The 16337-nt window shown below is 43.9% G+C and overlaps 1 protein-coding gene across 1 annotated transcript in view; it reads left to right on the top strand.

Moving 5' to 3' along the window:
* The window catches only part of LOC310857154 (uncharacterized protein), a gene marked incomplete at both ends in the record, with an annotated part of 34950 nt that extends 28135 nt beyond the window's left edge, over positions 1 to 6815 (top strand). Inside the window, one exon of the mRNA XM_083762765.1 lies at positions 6523 to 6815. Within this exon, the coding sequence (XP_083618891.1) occupies positions 6523 to 6815 (293 nt within the window). The remainder of the gene's footprint in view (positions 1 to 6522) is intronic.
* Positions 6816 to 16337: the final 9522 nt, after the last annotated feature.

Raw genomic sequence — 16337 nt, 5'->3', positions numbered from 1 at the left:
GTGGGGGTCCCTGCTTCATCTCTCTCAGCGAAGATTTTCTAAAATAGACGATCTATGAACTCACAATGCATCGCAGGGTTTGGGTTATGGTTCAAAATGGCAAGACAAATGGAAAAACAGTACAAAATCGCTGTCCTATAACGTTGATGTCCTCACAAGTATACAAGTGTGTGTGTGTGTGTGTGTGTGTGTGTGTGTGCATTCGCCTGTGCGTGCGTGCATGCATGTGTGGATATATGTGCGCGTGTGCGTCACTGTGCTTGTATGTGAGAGTGCATGTGTGCTGTGTGTGTGTGTGTGTGTGTGTGTGTGTGTGTGTGCTTGTGGTTGCTCTCTGCCGGGCTGTGTACAGCAGCCTATGAATGGATGACGGTGCGGTGCAGAGATGGATGGCTCTGGGCCCACTGCTGTCTCCTCTAATTGTAAAATATTAGTTACATTAGACTCTGGCCGGTGATTAATGGAACTTATTTGGAGGCTGCCCTCTGCTGGACCTGCCTTCTCCTCTGGTGGGAGGAGAAGAAAGAATGGCCGGCCCGGAAGAGGAGGAGGAGAGAGAGAGAGAGAGAGAGAGAGAGAGAGACAGCAGGACCAAAACAAATCATTTGATGTAGACATGAGAACTCGTGGCTCATGCCTGATTTATATTTAGTTGCCTTGTCTGTGTTGTGCATCGAACATAGCAGATCTACAAGCTCATAGCTTGTAGATCAGTTCACTTACTGTGTTTTTTTTTTCATACCTCAGTTCCGAGAGTTTTATGGGTTCACATTGAGTCGTTAAAGGGTTAGTTATGAGCAAGTCGAGAGTGGCTACAATTTCATGGTTGCATTGTGTAGGTTAATGGCTAATTTATGGCCAGTCGTATGACGGCGCGTCACGCCCTGAAAATAGTGGATCTACAAGCTCATAACACATCGATGACCTGACGAAGATGTGACTGATACATCGAAACGTTGTCGCTTTTTTACTTGCACCCTGATAACAAAATAAGGGATTATAAACTGTCTGAGTTGCTCCAGTGCCTCCTTCCCTCTCATAACACATCGTCAGTGACTTGCTTTTATTTTTTGGGCTATTTTCGCCACGTGACACCATCGTATGGCAAAGTACGTATATGAATCAGGCTTAAGATCAGCCAGTAGGTGAAAGAAAGGCCTCAGGAATTCCTTGGTGGGTTTTTTTTTTGTTTTGTTTTGTTTATTTTTCAAGCTGTCCGTCCGCCCTCCCGTTTCCTCTCAATGCACACGTTTACCGAGGCAGGGGAGAGCTGGGAGTTGGAACATGTACAGCAGATGCACGGTGATATGTCCTCATGCTGTCGTTTGGAAACCCCTTATGTCTAAAACGTGTACTTTTTTCAGGATAAAAACAGATTTGAGACATCGCAATGCATCGCACTTTGAGCTTGTGAATCTGCTTTATTTGATACTTTTGTGTGACACTGTAGTATGATCAAGTAGGCCATTCATTTACATTTTTTTTTAAAACATAAATCGTTTAAATATGCAAGATATAAGCTTTCTGCCCGACAGTGACAAGGTTGTTTTCTCTTGTGTACCTGGATACTGACAAAGCTTTTCCTTTACTATTGTTCCATGCACACAGCTCCCTGCTTTCATGGACGGGACTAGTCATAGACGCCCCCTTCAGCCCCCAAACACACACACACACACACACACACACACACACACACACACACACACAGACAGACACACACACACACACACACACACACAGACAGACACACACACACACACACACACACACACACACACACACACAGGAAGGTCTGACACATCTGAATACCATTGAAATGACAGACAGGGCTTTGTGTGTGCGTGCGTGCGTGCGTGCGTGCGTGCGTGCGTGCGTGCATGCATGCATGCGTGTGTTTGTGTCTGTATCTCTGTGTGTGTGTGTGTGTGTGTGTGTGTGTGTGTGTGTGTGTGTGTCCTTTATGGCCAGCAGGTTATTATACACCAACAGATGGAGCATTACCTTTTATCGCTCACACCTTCTGTGAGCTTTCTCACTCCACCCCCTTCAAAAAAACTTTTTTTATGTAGATATGAAAGAGACTGTTCAGCTCTGTACAGCTGTCCCTCTCTCCTGACGGGAGAGAGAGAGAGAGAGAGAGAGAGGGGGGGGGGGGGGGGATAGGGAGACAGAGAAAGTGGGAGAGAGAGAAAAAAAAGTGAGAGAGGGAGATTAGAGAAAGTGGGAGAGAGAGAGAGAGAAAGAGAGAGAGGAGAAAGTGAGAGTAAATTGGAGAGATACAGAGAGAGAGATAGACAGGGGGAGGGGGTGAAGAGGTTGTGACGGATTCATTTTTTTTGGGAAGTGATGTCCGGTGACATCATCACTTAATGGTTTACTGTAAGCCATGAATCATGACAAAACAAACCACTCAATGATGACACGCTGAAATATTAGACAGAGACAGACTGAGAGGGAAAAGTCATTATGTGAGCTAACCCATGCTTAAAATAGCACCACGGTGAACAAGGATGCACAGCCACATAAGACTGTGTGCACTCACATATTTTCATGTCAAAATAAATAGGTTTTGTGTGAAGCAGCCCATAAGATTTGTCAACTTGTTTTGAACATAGCATGAACACAAGCTCACAACGTCAACATGTCACCATGCAACGCGTTGTGAGCTTTTGCATAGGCTATTTACGAAGGGTCAAAAACATGAAATAGAGCGGTAAGTGGTTAAACTTTTCCTCATTTTGTTTGGGGACCCCCTCGAACTCCCTCAAGGGCCCCTGGGAGGTCCCTGGACCCCACTTTGAGAACCAGTGACTTGTAAACCCAAAGCTTAATTAATGACTAGTCCAGCACACAAAGCCCTCTATTGATCTTAAAGCCACTGGAATTATCCATGACGCAGGTGGGTACTGGGTCCCCAAATTATACAACTTCAAAGGGACTTTAAAGTTGATTTGAATCAAACTAACAAACAGGCCTGCTATGTTAGTATTAGAGCTTACCAATGGTGGAAGAAGTACTCAGATTAAGTAAAAGTATAGCAATACCTTAATGTAGCCTGCGGCTACAACATTCAAAAGTACTCGATTAATAGTACAAAAGTATTGGCATCAAAATATACTTACAGTACTAAATGTAAAAGTACTCATTACAATTTACATTTTAGGCATTTAGCAGACGCTCTTAATCCAGAGCGATTTACATTAAGCAATAACAAAAAGCAAGGCATACATCAGTTATCATGAAACATGCGTAAGCTAAGAACGTAACAGTGGAATATCTATGTAATGAAACTATATATAAACAAAACATAGGCTACTATATGTAGGCCTACTATAAAGTGCTATGACTACATAAAATGCAATTCTAGTGCTGTCTACGTAACATGCTACAGTATGTCTGTATAAAATGCTATCTAAGTCTACATGAAGTGCTATCTAAGGGGCTAGGGCAAGTGCTACGTGCCATGATGGAGTCTGAAAAGGTGGGTTTTCAGACTACGGCGGAAGATTGGGAGTGAGGCTGCAGTTCTGATTGCAATGGGAAGTGCATTCCATGGAGCCAGAAGGGATGTGTGGAGCGTTGTCCCCTGGGTTTTTAGTGAAGGTACTTCCAGCTTCCCTGCGTTGGCTGATCTGAGTGAGCGGGAAGGTTTGTAGGGTTCTATCATACTTGTAAGATATGGGGGAGCCATACCTTTGGTTGCTTTGAATGCCAGCATCAGAGTTTTGTATTCTGTGCGGGCAGCGACCGGGAGCCAATGGTGGGAGCGGAGAAGGGGGAGACGTGTGAGAATTTTGGCTGGTTGAAGACCAAGCAAGCTGCGGCATTTTGGATCAGCTGGAGAGGCTTAAGTGCACATGCCGGCATTATGCAGAATGTCCCATTTTCACAATCATGTTATTATTATTGTAATTAGTAATGCATTCACTTTAATGCTGCAGCTGGTAATGATGGGGCTGATTGTAATTACTTTACGTGCTGCTGGGTGGCTTAACATAATAGCACAGAATACTAGTATGTTTTGTATCATCAATAATCTACAGTAAATCTCAAAATCTGTACAGGTGTAGCTGTCAAATTTAGCCAGCTAGAGTCACTCAAGTAAAGTAAAAATGCTTCAAAATCGTACTTAGTATGCAGTACTTGAGTAATTGTACTTACTGTAGTCACTTTGCAGTGCTGCATGTTAGTTGGAGTGGAATAGTTCCATGGAAGGAGGGAGGGAGGGGACGAGAGGAGCAGACAGGAAGTACGCCTGCTTGTCATCGGCCAGCTGCCACATGCCTGTCATTCCTCAGTCCAACACTCAGCCCACAGTTTATGTGCCTTTATGTTTGTGCACTCGCTTGGTGTGTGCGTGCGTGTGCGTATTCTTGTAAGGGACGGGGTCATAAGTCCCCACAGGTACAGTAGAATTGGGCAAGTGGACAGTCTGTGAGAAATGCTATGCTAAGTTATGGGCAAATACTTTATAAATATATAGTTATATAGTATATTAACAAAGGGGAACGATATAGTTATTGTTATACCGTAGTTATTATAATGCTTGGTGAGGCTTATAATTAGGAAAAGTTTCAGGTTGGGTTTAAGGTTAGGATTAGATATTTTAGGTTTAGGATGGTGTTAGAGTTGTATCTGAGAGATATTGTATTGCATGCCAGGCTTCAGGGTTAGTGGACATTTATTTACCTATTTATTTTAACGTTATTATTATTATTATTCTAATCCTGTGTATAGGGGTAAAATGGCCAAACAAAAAAAACGTGTATTTTATAAAATTGCTGTCCTAAAATGTTGATGTGCTCAAAGTATAGTATTGTAAAACAATCGAGTGTGTGAGTGGGTGCATGTACGGGACGCGTCTGTGTTTATTACCACGGACAAGAAATCTATTCCAATGAATTCTAACTTGCTGGCATTCCATCAGAAAAAGTGCAAAAATAAACCGCCCACTACTGACTAACACACGGCTGTGAAGTATCACTGCTATGATGTCACTGTTTGACACACGGCAGCTTTTCCTGATAAATCACAAAACGGTGAATGACGCCAGTAGATTAATATCCCCGGCACATCGCACAGCGTACGTGATACCTTATGCTATGTATCCGTCCGTCTGAAACGGAGCCGTTGATTGTCCCATTAATCAAACGCATTAAGTCATAACTTAAAGAGTTGGAACTGTAGATGAGTGTGTTGTCTCTTGTCTGTAATGGCTCTTGTAGTCTCCACCGTTACCGTTTGTAACTCGGAGTGGACAAAATGTAACGAAATGGACGTTATATGTTTGTCCACTCTCAGAGTTAAAGATGGATGTCTTTTTGGAGGAGAGGTATAGACATTTGGAAATATAAATTGCAGCTTCAACACTCTTTGACTGTATACTGTATTATATGGCCAGTGGTGGACAAACTACTCAATCCCAGTATACGCTAGTCAAAGTAGCCTACTCCCAGTCAAATATTACTCAACTACAAGTTAAAATTGTTCTGTCACATGTATCCTTAAGTTAAAGTAGGCCTACTAGAGTTCTGTACTTTCTTTTTAAGTAAATAAAGAAAGAAAGCATTAAAAAGTTGGGTGAAAAATTACTTGACACCCTGGCACTTGCTGTGTACTGTTGTAGTGCACACACTGGGAAGTGGGAACAATTGAAACGATTGAAACATATATAAGGCATGTAATGTCAAAAGTATCAAAAACAACAAATCAACAATCTTGTATTTTCGATACTTTTAAAGGCTCAGGACACCCAAAATCACATTTTATAGTATAAATGTGTCGCTTGACTGATAGCGAGCAATGATATGATACAATTTGCTCATAGGCTTGTGGATTCAGAGCTTTCTGCTGTTTCTGTAGCTATATTTCTGTGTACTTCCAGTTTCTGGGTAGAAAAGAAATGTTTGGTGCCACCCATTACATATTTGCTCACTCTGTTCGATTTCTGTGACGTGATATATAGGCATATCTAATTAATATTTGTTTGTTTTTATCTAGATTAGGGGGGCTTGGTTTAACTGTCCTTACACCTCCGCTCGTCGCCTGTCACGGTGCCTCCCTGTTTCCTGCTTTACACACTTCTACCTGCCTCGTATATATATTTTTATATTTTTATATTTTTTTATCCCATCTAATGTAATCCTGGGCACGTTGGACAATTCAAGTTGTTTCTTCAAAGTTAGTCTTTTATATTATTAGTACTATTGGTTTATTAGGATTTATTAATTGTATTATTTTTCGCGATGGGCCGTTCGTGTGCTTTCACGAGGCTCCATGCATTCCGGAGGATCGTGAAAAATCCTCCACCTCAACTGAGGCTTCGGTTTTGACAGATTCAACAGTGACTGGGCCTGGGGGGGATGGTGTCCTGACCCTTTAAGTTTTAAAAGGGCCATTAATTTGAAATTAATGAAATATGGAGAGAACTTTACTGGCCGACGGCGACAAAATTAAACTAGGATTGAGTTCAGTCCACATACTGAGAGTGGGGGGGGGTGTTCTGTGTCACTGTGTTCCCAGGTGGGAAGCCGTTCCAGTGCAGGTACTGTTCGTACAGCGCGTCTCAGAAGGGCAACCTGAAGACTCACGTGCTGTGCGTTCACCGCAGGCCCTTCGACAACAGCCTCTACCCCGACCGCCGCCTGCGCCGCTCACACTCCTCCTCTTCCTCCCCCTCCTCCTCCTCCCAGAAGCCCTCGCCCCACCAGCTGTATTCGCCCCCACCGCCGCCAATGGAGCTGGATGAGGACACGCCTCCCACCACGCCAGGGAGAGAGCGGACCGCCGCGGTGGCGTCACCGTGTGGCACTTGATGCTGTTTCAGTTTAAGTTATGAATGTTGTTTGAGCCTCGTGGCCACGGAGGATCGGCGGACTGAGGTGAAAATATGACAAGTTAACAATGAAAACAAGCAAACAAAAATATGAATAAATCTTGATGTACATTCCAGTGTTTACTTGAAGAGACACCATATGTATTTATCTGTAGCAAAGAAGCTGTCTATAATAAAATGTTGTGACGTGAAAGTGGACAGACAGAGAGTGTTTGGTGTCAAAAGAGAGTATTTGCTGTGAAATCATAAGAATATGGTAAGAATAACAGTAGCATTGTAACATGTGAACTTGTTGATCGGCTATTTTTGTTATTTTTGTGCGATACCGTTGCAAGGTGAAACAAAAAAGGGCTGACATGTTAATCACACTAATCAGATGATTAGTTATGAAATAATCACTCAGATCACTCAGATAATCACTTATGAAAAAATATATTTGAACTTTTTCACACAAAAAAGTGCTCTTCTTGATTATTCAATTAATCTAAAACATAACCAATAGAATAATTGCAAAGAAAATAATCAATAGTTGCAGCCCTAAAACCCATAGATTTCTTCTTGGTAAAATGTGTCTCGATTTCCCTTCCAGTCCACAAGTGTTGTCTATCTGTCAGAATATGGTATACCAGATGTTCAGGCTGTAATCGTGGCAGATGTAATGAAGTAGAATGCATCCATTTGTTCTGGATACCACTCTAGGGAGAAAGCCTTGCGCATGTAGAATTATTGGCCATTAACTCCAATGCCTCATACCCTAGCACTGGAACAATGCTCAATTAAGAGGAACCAAGGAGATGGTGGAGGGAAAAGCAGAGATGCATTGATAATGCACTCTAATTATTTATTTCCCCTCTGCAGATGGAGGAAAGTCTATATTTTATATCTGCTACAGCACAATAAGGCCCAATCTACACACAAAAAGCTACCACATGCAGCCTGCTTCTGTAGTGATTTGAGCATAATTCGAATACACTACACCACTTTTAAGGGGGTTATGTGTTGTTGTTTTTTAGAGAGAGAGACAGACAGACAGAGAGATATTTACCATGATGCTGACCATGATACCTGATACTGACCATGAGACTGACTTGATACTGACCAGATATACTGACATGATACTGACCATGATACTGATATTGACCATTATACTGACCTGATACTGACAATATATTGACCCTGATACTGACAATATATTGACCATGACACTGACCCGATACTGACATGATATTGACCCTGATACTTATCATGTCACATGACAGGGTCTGTGATAGGGCTATGACAGCCCTAACATTCAGTTCTGTGAGAGTGGAAGATTTATTTTCTCTTTACCAAAGAGCTGGAAAGAACAAACACTTATACTAGCTTTTCCACACTTAAGTTACAAAAGGATGAACAGACGCTGAGGATTTAACTGTGTAGCAGTGGATCTGCGTGCCAACATCCTGCCCGTACGACCAGAGATCACCTTGGGCAGCTGTGCGGCGGTGCAGCTGTGGCCTTGTAGCCACGGTCGGCGTGAGCTTGACTGACAGTCCACCTGACAACTCCATTCAGGCGCCACCTGCTAGCTGTCAATCAAGGCGGCCATCCTGGGGCTATTGACGGAGCTGTCAGCCCGCGCGAGACATGTCTGTCAAAGCCCACCCATCCTCTCTCTGTGTCTCTGTCTCTCTGCCTGGGTAGTCTGACATCCGTTTACTGTCCTCCCAACTTCAACACTCCCCATTCTATTTATCTCTCTTCCCCTCTCTCCTCTCTCTCTCTCTCTCTCTCTCTCTCTCTCTCTCTCTCCCCCGGCTCCCTTCAGAGTCCCTATAGCCTCGCTGAATCCCAGATCCCATCACAGACACTTTGGGTTACATTTGTCATCTTCGAGCGCTCCTCTTGTTTTAATGGAGTTCAACCAACAACCACAGGTGTCTCTGTGATATCTTGGTGTCGACTGTCACCGGGGCCTCTCGTATTTGTATGTGCGTGCGTCCTGAACGTCGGATGTCATCGCCGCCGCTGGTGACATTCTCTCTTCCTTTTCCTCCCAATGGCACTGTTCTCTCTCTCTCTATCTCTCTCACCCCCCTGTGGCGCTACCAGTGTCTTCCTCTTCCACTTCCTCTTCCCTCATCCTCCCCTTGAGCTCCAGCGCTCTGCTTGGTTCACTCATCGTCCATCTCTCCACCTGACAGGTGACACAGGCCGTGGCCCTCCAGCTGACTGGCTAATCAGAAGGCTGTCATAACTGTCAATACCTTTTCTGAGCCGTGCCGGGCCAGACCAAGACCACGTTCGCTGTTGGGAGTGGTAGACCCAAGGGCACGCAAAGTTCAGCGCTTCTCAAAGTCAGGGGCCAGGGACTCCCAGACAGACTTCCTTGAAGAGTGGGTTCCAGGGAGTCCCCATGCAGCTAAATGAGTTAATATATAGCATGAAAATCAGTTTAAACTTTAACTTACAGTATCAGCTGTTTGAAAATACCCAATCTACAACCTCTTGCACAAGTACTTTTAAGTCTGCTATTTTCAAAGAAAGCTTGAAAAAAGAAAAATGTGGAATATTTTTGCAACATTTTAACACATATCTGGTATTTAACACTGTCAGATGGGGGTCTGTGGCCATATCCTACTATAAATGCGCCACGTCTCTGCGTGCATGTGTCTAATGCACGTAACTCGAGAACCGTTTGACCCACCGACTTCACATTCGACACACACGATCCACACCCCCGCAGGGAGTGCAGTGCCCGGTATAGAGTCGGTCGGACCCACAGTTCTGACCAGAACCACCACAAAAGGCTCTGGTCAGGCTCCTTTCACCTGGGCCAGGCTCTGCCAGTGGGCCTAATGAGGCCAACTCCTTTCACCTGTGCAGACACAGGCACATACACAGATATCCATGTGGGACACCGACTGACAGTTAAAACGGGTGCTATGACAACATATATCATTAGGTTCGCAATTTTGCATTGTTCCCAAGTAGGCCGGTAGCCGACTGTGATGGGCACGTACAGGTCTAGTCCTACTATAAATGCGCCACATCTCTGTCTGTGTGTGTGCGTGTGTGTGTGTGTGTGTGTAATGCACGTAACTCGAGAACCGTTTGACCCACCGACTTCAAATTTGCCACACGCAATCCACACCCCCGCAGGAAGTGCAGTGCTCGGTATAGAGTCGGTCGGACCCATGGTTCTCCAGAACCACCACAAAAAGGCTCTGGTGGCTCTGCCAGTGGGCCTAATGAGGCCAACTCCTTTCACCTGGGCCAGGCTCAGGCCAGTGGGCCTAATGAAGCCAACTCCTTTCACCTGTGCAAATTTCCTCTGCCTCAGCCAATTGAGGCTCAACCAATCAGCCTCTGCCAGTGGGCCGAATTGATTGCCACAGGCACACAGGCACATACACAGATCTCCATGTGGGACACCGGCTGACAGTTAAAGCGGATGCTATGACAACGTATATCATTAGGTTCCCAAGTTGCATCGTTCCCAAGTAGGCCGGCCGGTGGGGCATGGGCACGTACAGGTCTAGTACATTAATCGGAGAATCCTTGAAATGAAAACACGGACACCAAACCACTGGTATAGTGTTGGGAGGAGAAAAGGCAACGAAAACGAGAAATGTCACTTGTGAGTTGTGACCCGAACAACGCTGCCCCCTGGATGTGAGTCATCCCCATGGCCTCATCCTGTCAAAGCTCCTAATTAAGCACTGTTTCCCTCAAAGCAGGTCCCCATTAATTAATCCTAGAGAAGTTTATTAATTACACCTAATGGTGATGAATGTTGCAGTTGACATCTCAATACCTTAGCCAATGTCGTGCTGAGAGTGCTGCAGTTTTTCAGTGTGGCAGGGTCGATGTTTAATTGTGTTATGTAGCCTATCAGAGTTGTTAATGCACAGGAAGGTATACATTTAAATACAAGGAATAATAGAATGAAGGAGGGTGCTGTTCCATTAGTGTTCCGTCTGTTGTATCCCCCCATTAGAGAGAGGTATTGCAATGATGTACAGACATATGGCGGCACATCTAGGGTCCAGTACGGTACGGTGACGGTCCACTGTGACGGTCCACTGTGACGGTCTTTTTCAAATAACTTTATTGAAATTGTCAACCAGTAAGTGTCCTACCCATAACCAGTGTCTAAATGTCTCACTGGACAGTATCATGGTCAGTATCATGGTCAGTATCATATCAGTATCATGGTCAGTATCATGGTCAGTGTCATGTCAGTATCATGGTCAGTGTCATGTCAGTATCATGGTCAGTATCATGTCAGTATCATGGTCAGTATCATGGTCAGTATCATGTCAGTATCATGGTCAGTATCATGTCAGTGTCATGGTCAGTGTCATGTCAGTGTCATGGTCAGTGTCATGTCAGTAACATGTCAGAATCATGGTCAGTATCATGACAGTAACATGCCACGAGTCTCCAACCACTGCAGATATACTAGTTAGTTACATTATTGTATTCATTATTGTATTCTATTGCATTCAATCTGTATTGTATTACCACACAAATTGGTTAAAATAATGTTTTATTGTAGCTTTAAAGATGCCTGGTCCGTGCTTCTTGTCTGTGTGCTTTTGACAGTGAGGGTACATGCAATTTTGTAGTTATTGCATCAGAGCGGCTCAAAGATGGAGTGGACCTCCTGATCACCATAGCAACTGACTTGCCCGCTTCTTCTGTTAGTTTTTGCTGTGTTTTTGTAGTCTAGTGGTGTCCATCCAATAATGTCAACACAGTCTGTGCACCCTGGATGTGCAGTTAGTGAGGGACGCTCTTATCATCATACATCATCATACATCACATTCCGTGCTCAGCCAATCAAATCATTACAAATGGCCGTCTTTTGCCGTCTTCAGTTTTCTGCCCTCACTTTTATCATCAATAGAGGGTATGCGCGTGACATCGTCATACCCGGAAGTTATGCAAGAATGCCTATTGAGTGACAAAAAACTACTTTATGGCCTTGACAGCCCATACATCCAAACAGAAAAGTCATTAAATTTAACATTTAATTACTTGCGCAAGCAGAGCGCGCAAGTAATAGTTTCGCCCGGGACTCGTATGCACCGTCCCAGCCAACCCGCCACTTTTGATGCGTATGCACCGTCCCAGCAAATTGTGCCTGATTTGCTAGGACCAGATTACATGGTGTGTATATGTATAACTAGCTCTCAATGATGACGTAAGAAATATGTGGATTAAAGGACCCAATGCCAGAGTGTAATTGGTTTTCGATGGTGACGTAATGACGATATGTTTTAGTGTTGGGAGGATTAAAGGTAATGCTCCTGTGTATACATCATGTATGTAATCTGGCACCACTGCCGTATCAGGCACAATCTGCTGGGACGGTGCATACGCATCAAAAGTGACGGGTTGGCTGGGACGGTGCGTACGGCGCAAAGTACCACAGTATACCGCTAATCAACTTACAAATTACATATTATACATAGTATATGTATAACTAGCTCTCAATGATGACGTAAGAAATATGTGGATTAAAGGACCCAATGCCAGAGTGTAATTGGTTTTCGATGGTGACGTAATGACGATATGTTTTTTACACCTAATAATTAGACATTTCAAACGTTCCTGCACAGAGATACTGAGATTTGACAGTTTATAGCGGTCGAAAGTACTTGCGCGCTCTGCTTGCACACTAGTTGGCCATTCATGGCCTACTAGTGTGCAACAAGCAAGTATGCACTCGACAGAGTGCAGTTCTAGTTAAACATTAAATTCACTTTGTCACTCACTTTGCCACTCGTCTGCCAATCACTTTATGCATGCGCATACCCTCTATATGTACTTTTCTCAGCCAATCAAATCATCACTATGGGGTGATCAGCCAATCATCAGCCAATGTTGTGTTCACACAAACCCTCAAAGCTGCATGGGCATAATAGGGGCTAGAAATCTAGGACACTGGTTCTCAACTTTGTGAACCCCCAGGGGTCTGAGAGTGTTCATGTGGAACCATACCGACATTGGTGCATGACCATGCCAACAATGATTCCGACATGATACGGACCATGATACTGACATGATACCAAACGTGATACTGACCATGATACTGACATGATACGCATGGTGATGTCAGTATCATGGTGTAAGAATCAACAGTCACTAACAGTCCAGTTTAATACAAAATGTGGAATTTGATTAGATATTTTATTAATTATATACACAACAGATAATACAAAATAAAGCTTACATTTCAATTGTGTGTGTGTGTGTGTGTGTGTGTGTGTGTGTGTGTGTGTGTGTGTGTGTATGTGTGTGTGTGTGTGTGTGTGTGTGTGTGTGGGAGGGGGGGGGGGGGGTAAAGGACCTGGATATTGGATATGGGACACTGGCCCAAAAAAGTTTGAGAAACACTGATCTAGGAGGTTTGCGCAGCTATCCGCACTCAGACCTCCCACAAGTCTCTCTGTGTGCCTGCATGGCACTGAGGCTGCCATTGTCTCATATTGCCCCAAATGCCACGTACACCACACAGTCGGCATCAAGCATGCAGCAGGCTTATGAAAGGTTAAGGTCTGCTGTGGCTTTGCAGGCTGACTGGCGTGACTGAAATGTTATTGGAGACAGGTGAGATGTAGAGATGATAGGTGGGCTTTAGCTCAACCCTGGCCTTTTGTTCAAAGTTACACGCTGTTTACCTTCAGTAAGTCAATCTTCATTTCCACCCACCTGGAAATAGACAGACGGACCTCACTCTCACAGACAGTCAATTGTTCAACTGTTATGTCATCAAAAATGTTCTCTCTCTCTTCCGAAAGTAAAAATTTGCGGCTCAACATCCAACCAGTTAGGATAAAATCATTCTACTTTATGCCGGTGCTTTTCTGTTTTGAATGAAAAGTAATGCTACCATTCTTTCACATTAACCTTAACGTCTGTTTGGCTATTTGTGACCACCTACGTTTTTGCGTTCATTCATGCTCCCAATCTATTGTTTTAGGTGACCTTTCCTGTAGCACCACCGTCCGGCCATACTTTCAAATGAACAACCTGGGAAGATTTATTTTTAAGCCACAGTAGTGTGAATGCTTCTCGGTACAGATTATCCTGCTGTGCAATATAATCAAGGTATGCTAATTTAGAGAATTGCTATCCGCCTTGTCTGAGACATAAGGGAGTGTTAATGACCCTGCACTGCACAATGTTAGTTTTCTTTGTCATTTTAAAATTGAACATTGTAATATTAGACAATGATTGTGATTGCATTGTCTTCTTTTGGTCTGCATTTAGCCAAGGTTATAGCCAACATTAACAACAAGCTGAGCCAGTTTCAGGTGAGCCACTAATGAAAATTCTTCAAAACCTGCTTTGTCAAGTATGTTACAAGCAAGGTCACTATATAGTTTTGAACTTTTGAGTTGAATTACATTTTCAATGTAATTTTGTAATTTATAGTTAGTTCGATTCCAGCTCCAACTACTGTAACCAACAAACAAACAAACAAACAAAAGAAGCCCTGCTAGTAGCCCTATAGTCTCACAGTAATCAGTTGATTAGATAGTAGATAAGTATATAAAAAGTGGTTAAGGACCACCCAATAAGATAAAAGAGAATGCATGACAGACATGATTGATCAACCACAGCCTTCCAGAGGCTTATACTGACTTTTTCTCTGTCAAACCCTAGACTTGTTGACTTGAGATTCAGACACTCTGTCACTGTCTTTCTTTCTTTCTTTCTTTCTTTCTTTCTTTCTTTCTTTCTTTCTAGTAGTAGTAGTAGTAGAACAACAACAACAATGGTATTTTTAGGGTAATCCTCAGAGCAGACTTGGTCCGAGGTCTCTCTCAGGCTCAATGGTAGTGTCACGCCCACACCAGTGTGAGCGCACCTGCACCAGGTTCCACGCTGAGTAGCCAAGGTTACTTATTGTCTGCCGCTACCCATTGTTCTCTGCCTGCAGATCAACCCAGTTTACCCTAGGTTAGCACGCCGTTATTCTTGAACCTGTTATCCTGCCTGTTATTGTATCTGACCTTAGCCTGTCCCTGGTTATCCCTTGCCTGACGCCTTGTACCTTTGCCTGTTCCCAGAACCACTGTGTATGGACCCGGACCGAACTCTGATTCACGACTTGCCTAATCCCTATCGGAACCGACGCCCCACGGACAGCCTTCCAGGAATCCTGACCCACGCTATGCCTACCTACTACGCCTCTGCCTTTTCCCTTTGACTTTAATAAAACCCGTTAAAGGTTTGCTGCCTGCTTTTGAGTCCTATCCTTTCTGGTGCCTGACAGGTAGAGGTTCAGTAGTAGTAGTAGTAGTACAACAACAGCAATAGTATTTTTAGGGTAATTCTCAGAGCAGTCTGAGGTCTCTCTCAGGCTCAGTGGTAGAGGTACAGTAGTAGTTGTAGTAGTAGTAGTAGTACAACAACAACAGTAGTATTTTTAGGGTAATCCTCAGAGTCTGAGGTCTCTCTCAGGCTCAATGGTAGAGGCGGGTTCTGCTAATCAGCCTGAAGAAGTAAAGGAAACACTGTGACAGAGCAGGTAATGAGAAGTAATGAATCACTAATCACAGCCTCTTTACAACCCTTGGAGCACAGATGAAAAATTTACGGTAATTAGCTTTGTGCAGTTGTGAAAACAATATTTAAGACCGTTGGTGTCACGTGGCACAGAGTTAACAGATTTCCTTTAAAGCTCCAAATAATTCAGAACCGCACACAAATCTCAAGCAAGTTGGTTTAAAAAACATGAGGTTGGTGCAGACTGCTTTTTCATGTCTGTCTCCTCTTTCATTTGGTTTCTGTTCAGGAACTCTGAATGGTAAACCAGTGAAGTGTGAGATAACATTCAGTGAAGTGAGAGAGAGAGAGAGAGAGAGGGGGGGGGGGGGGGGGAGAGACACGCACGCACTTATGCACGCACGCACGCACGCACGCACACACCAGCGGAGACTGAACTGAAGGTTAATCAGTCATCAAATTATTGTTTTAGGAATGTGACAAAAACACAAAAACTCTCCATTAATTCAATGCTTCATTTGGTATGCAATTGATAGAAAATAAGTATTTTTGGGGGACCCTTTAACCCATAAAACTTGAGTTGTACTTGTGTCTAAGTTATATTAATTGTGAGTATAGTAATACATACACATGCACACATGCACGCACACGCGCACGCACGCACACGCACACACAAAATGTACGGTAATGTACAGACATGATGCAGTAGGCTACAGACCGCTGTGAACCCCTTGTAGCTCTCCATGGTGTGTTGACAGACATGCAGGCGGGGAGCGGAGTGAGCGTTGCTTTTGACAGAGCCCGTGTTTGACACGTCTGCGTGAGACTCAAAGTACAGGATCCAGACACGGGCTGTCAATCAAAGCCAGCCCATCTCCCGTGTGAGACGTGCCAGTTTAGTCACAGTTACAATGGAACTAATACGCGTTAACTGGAGCACGGCACACATATGGGCTTGGTACAGACGCAACCGCAGTATCCCGAGGCCCCGGATTGAAAG

This window comes from Protomyctophum parallelum (assembly GCF_964188405.1).
Source record: "Protomyctophum parallelum genome assembly, chromosome: 4".
NCBI classification, from domain to species: Eukaryota; Metazoa; Chordata; class Actinopteri; order Myctophiformes; family Myctophidae; genus Protomyctophum; species Protomyctophum parallelum.
The sequence above is the reverse complement of the archived record's forward strand: the minus strand, read 5'-3'. Positions and strand labels throughout refer to the sequence as shown.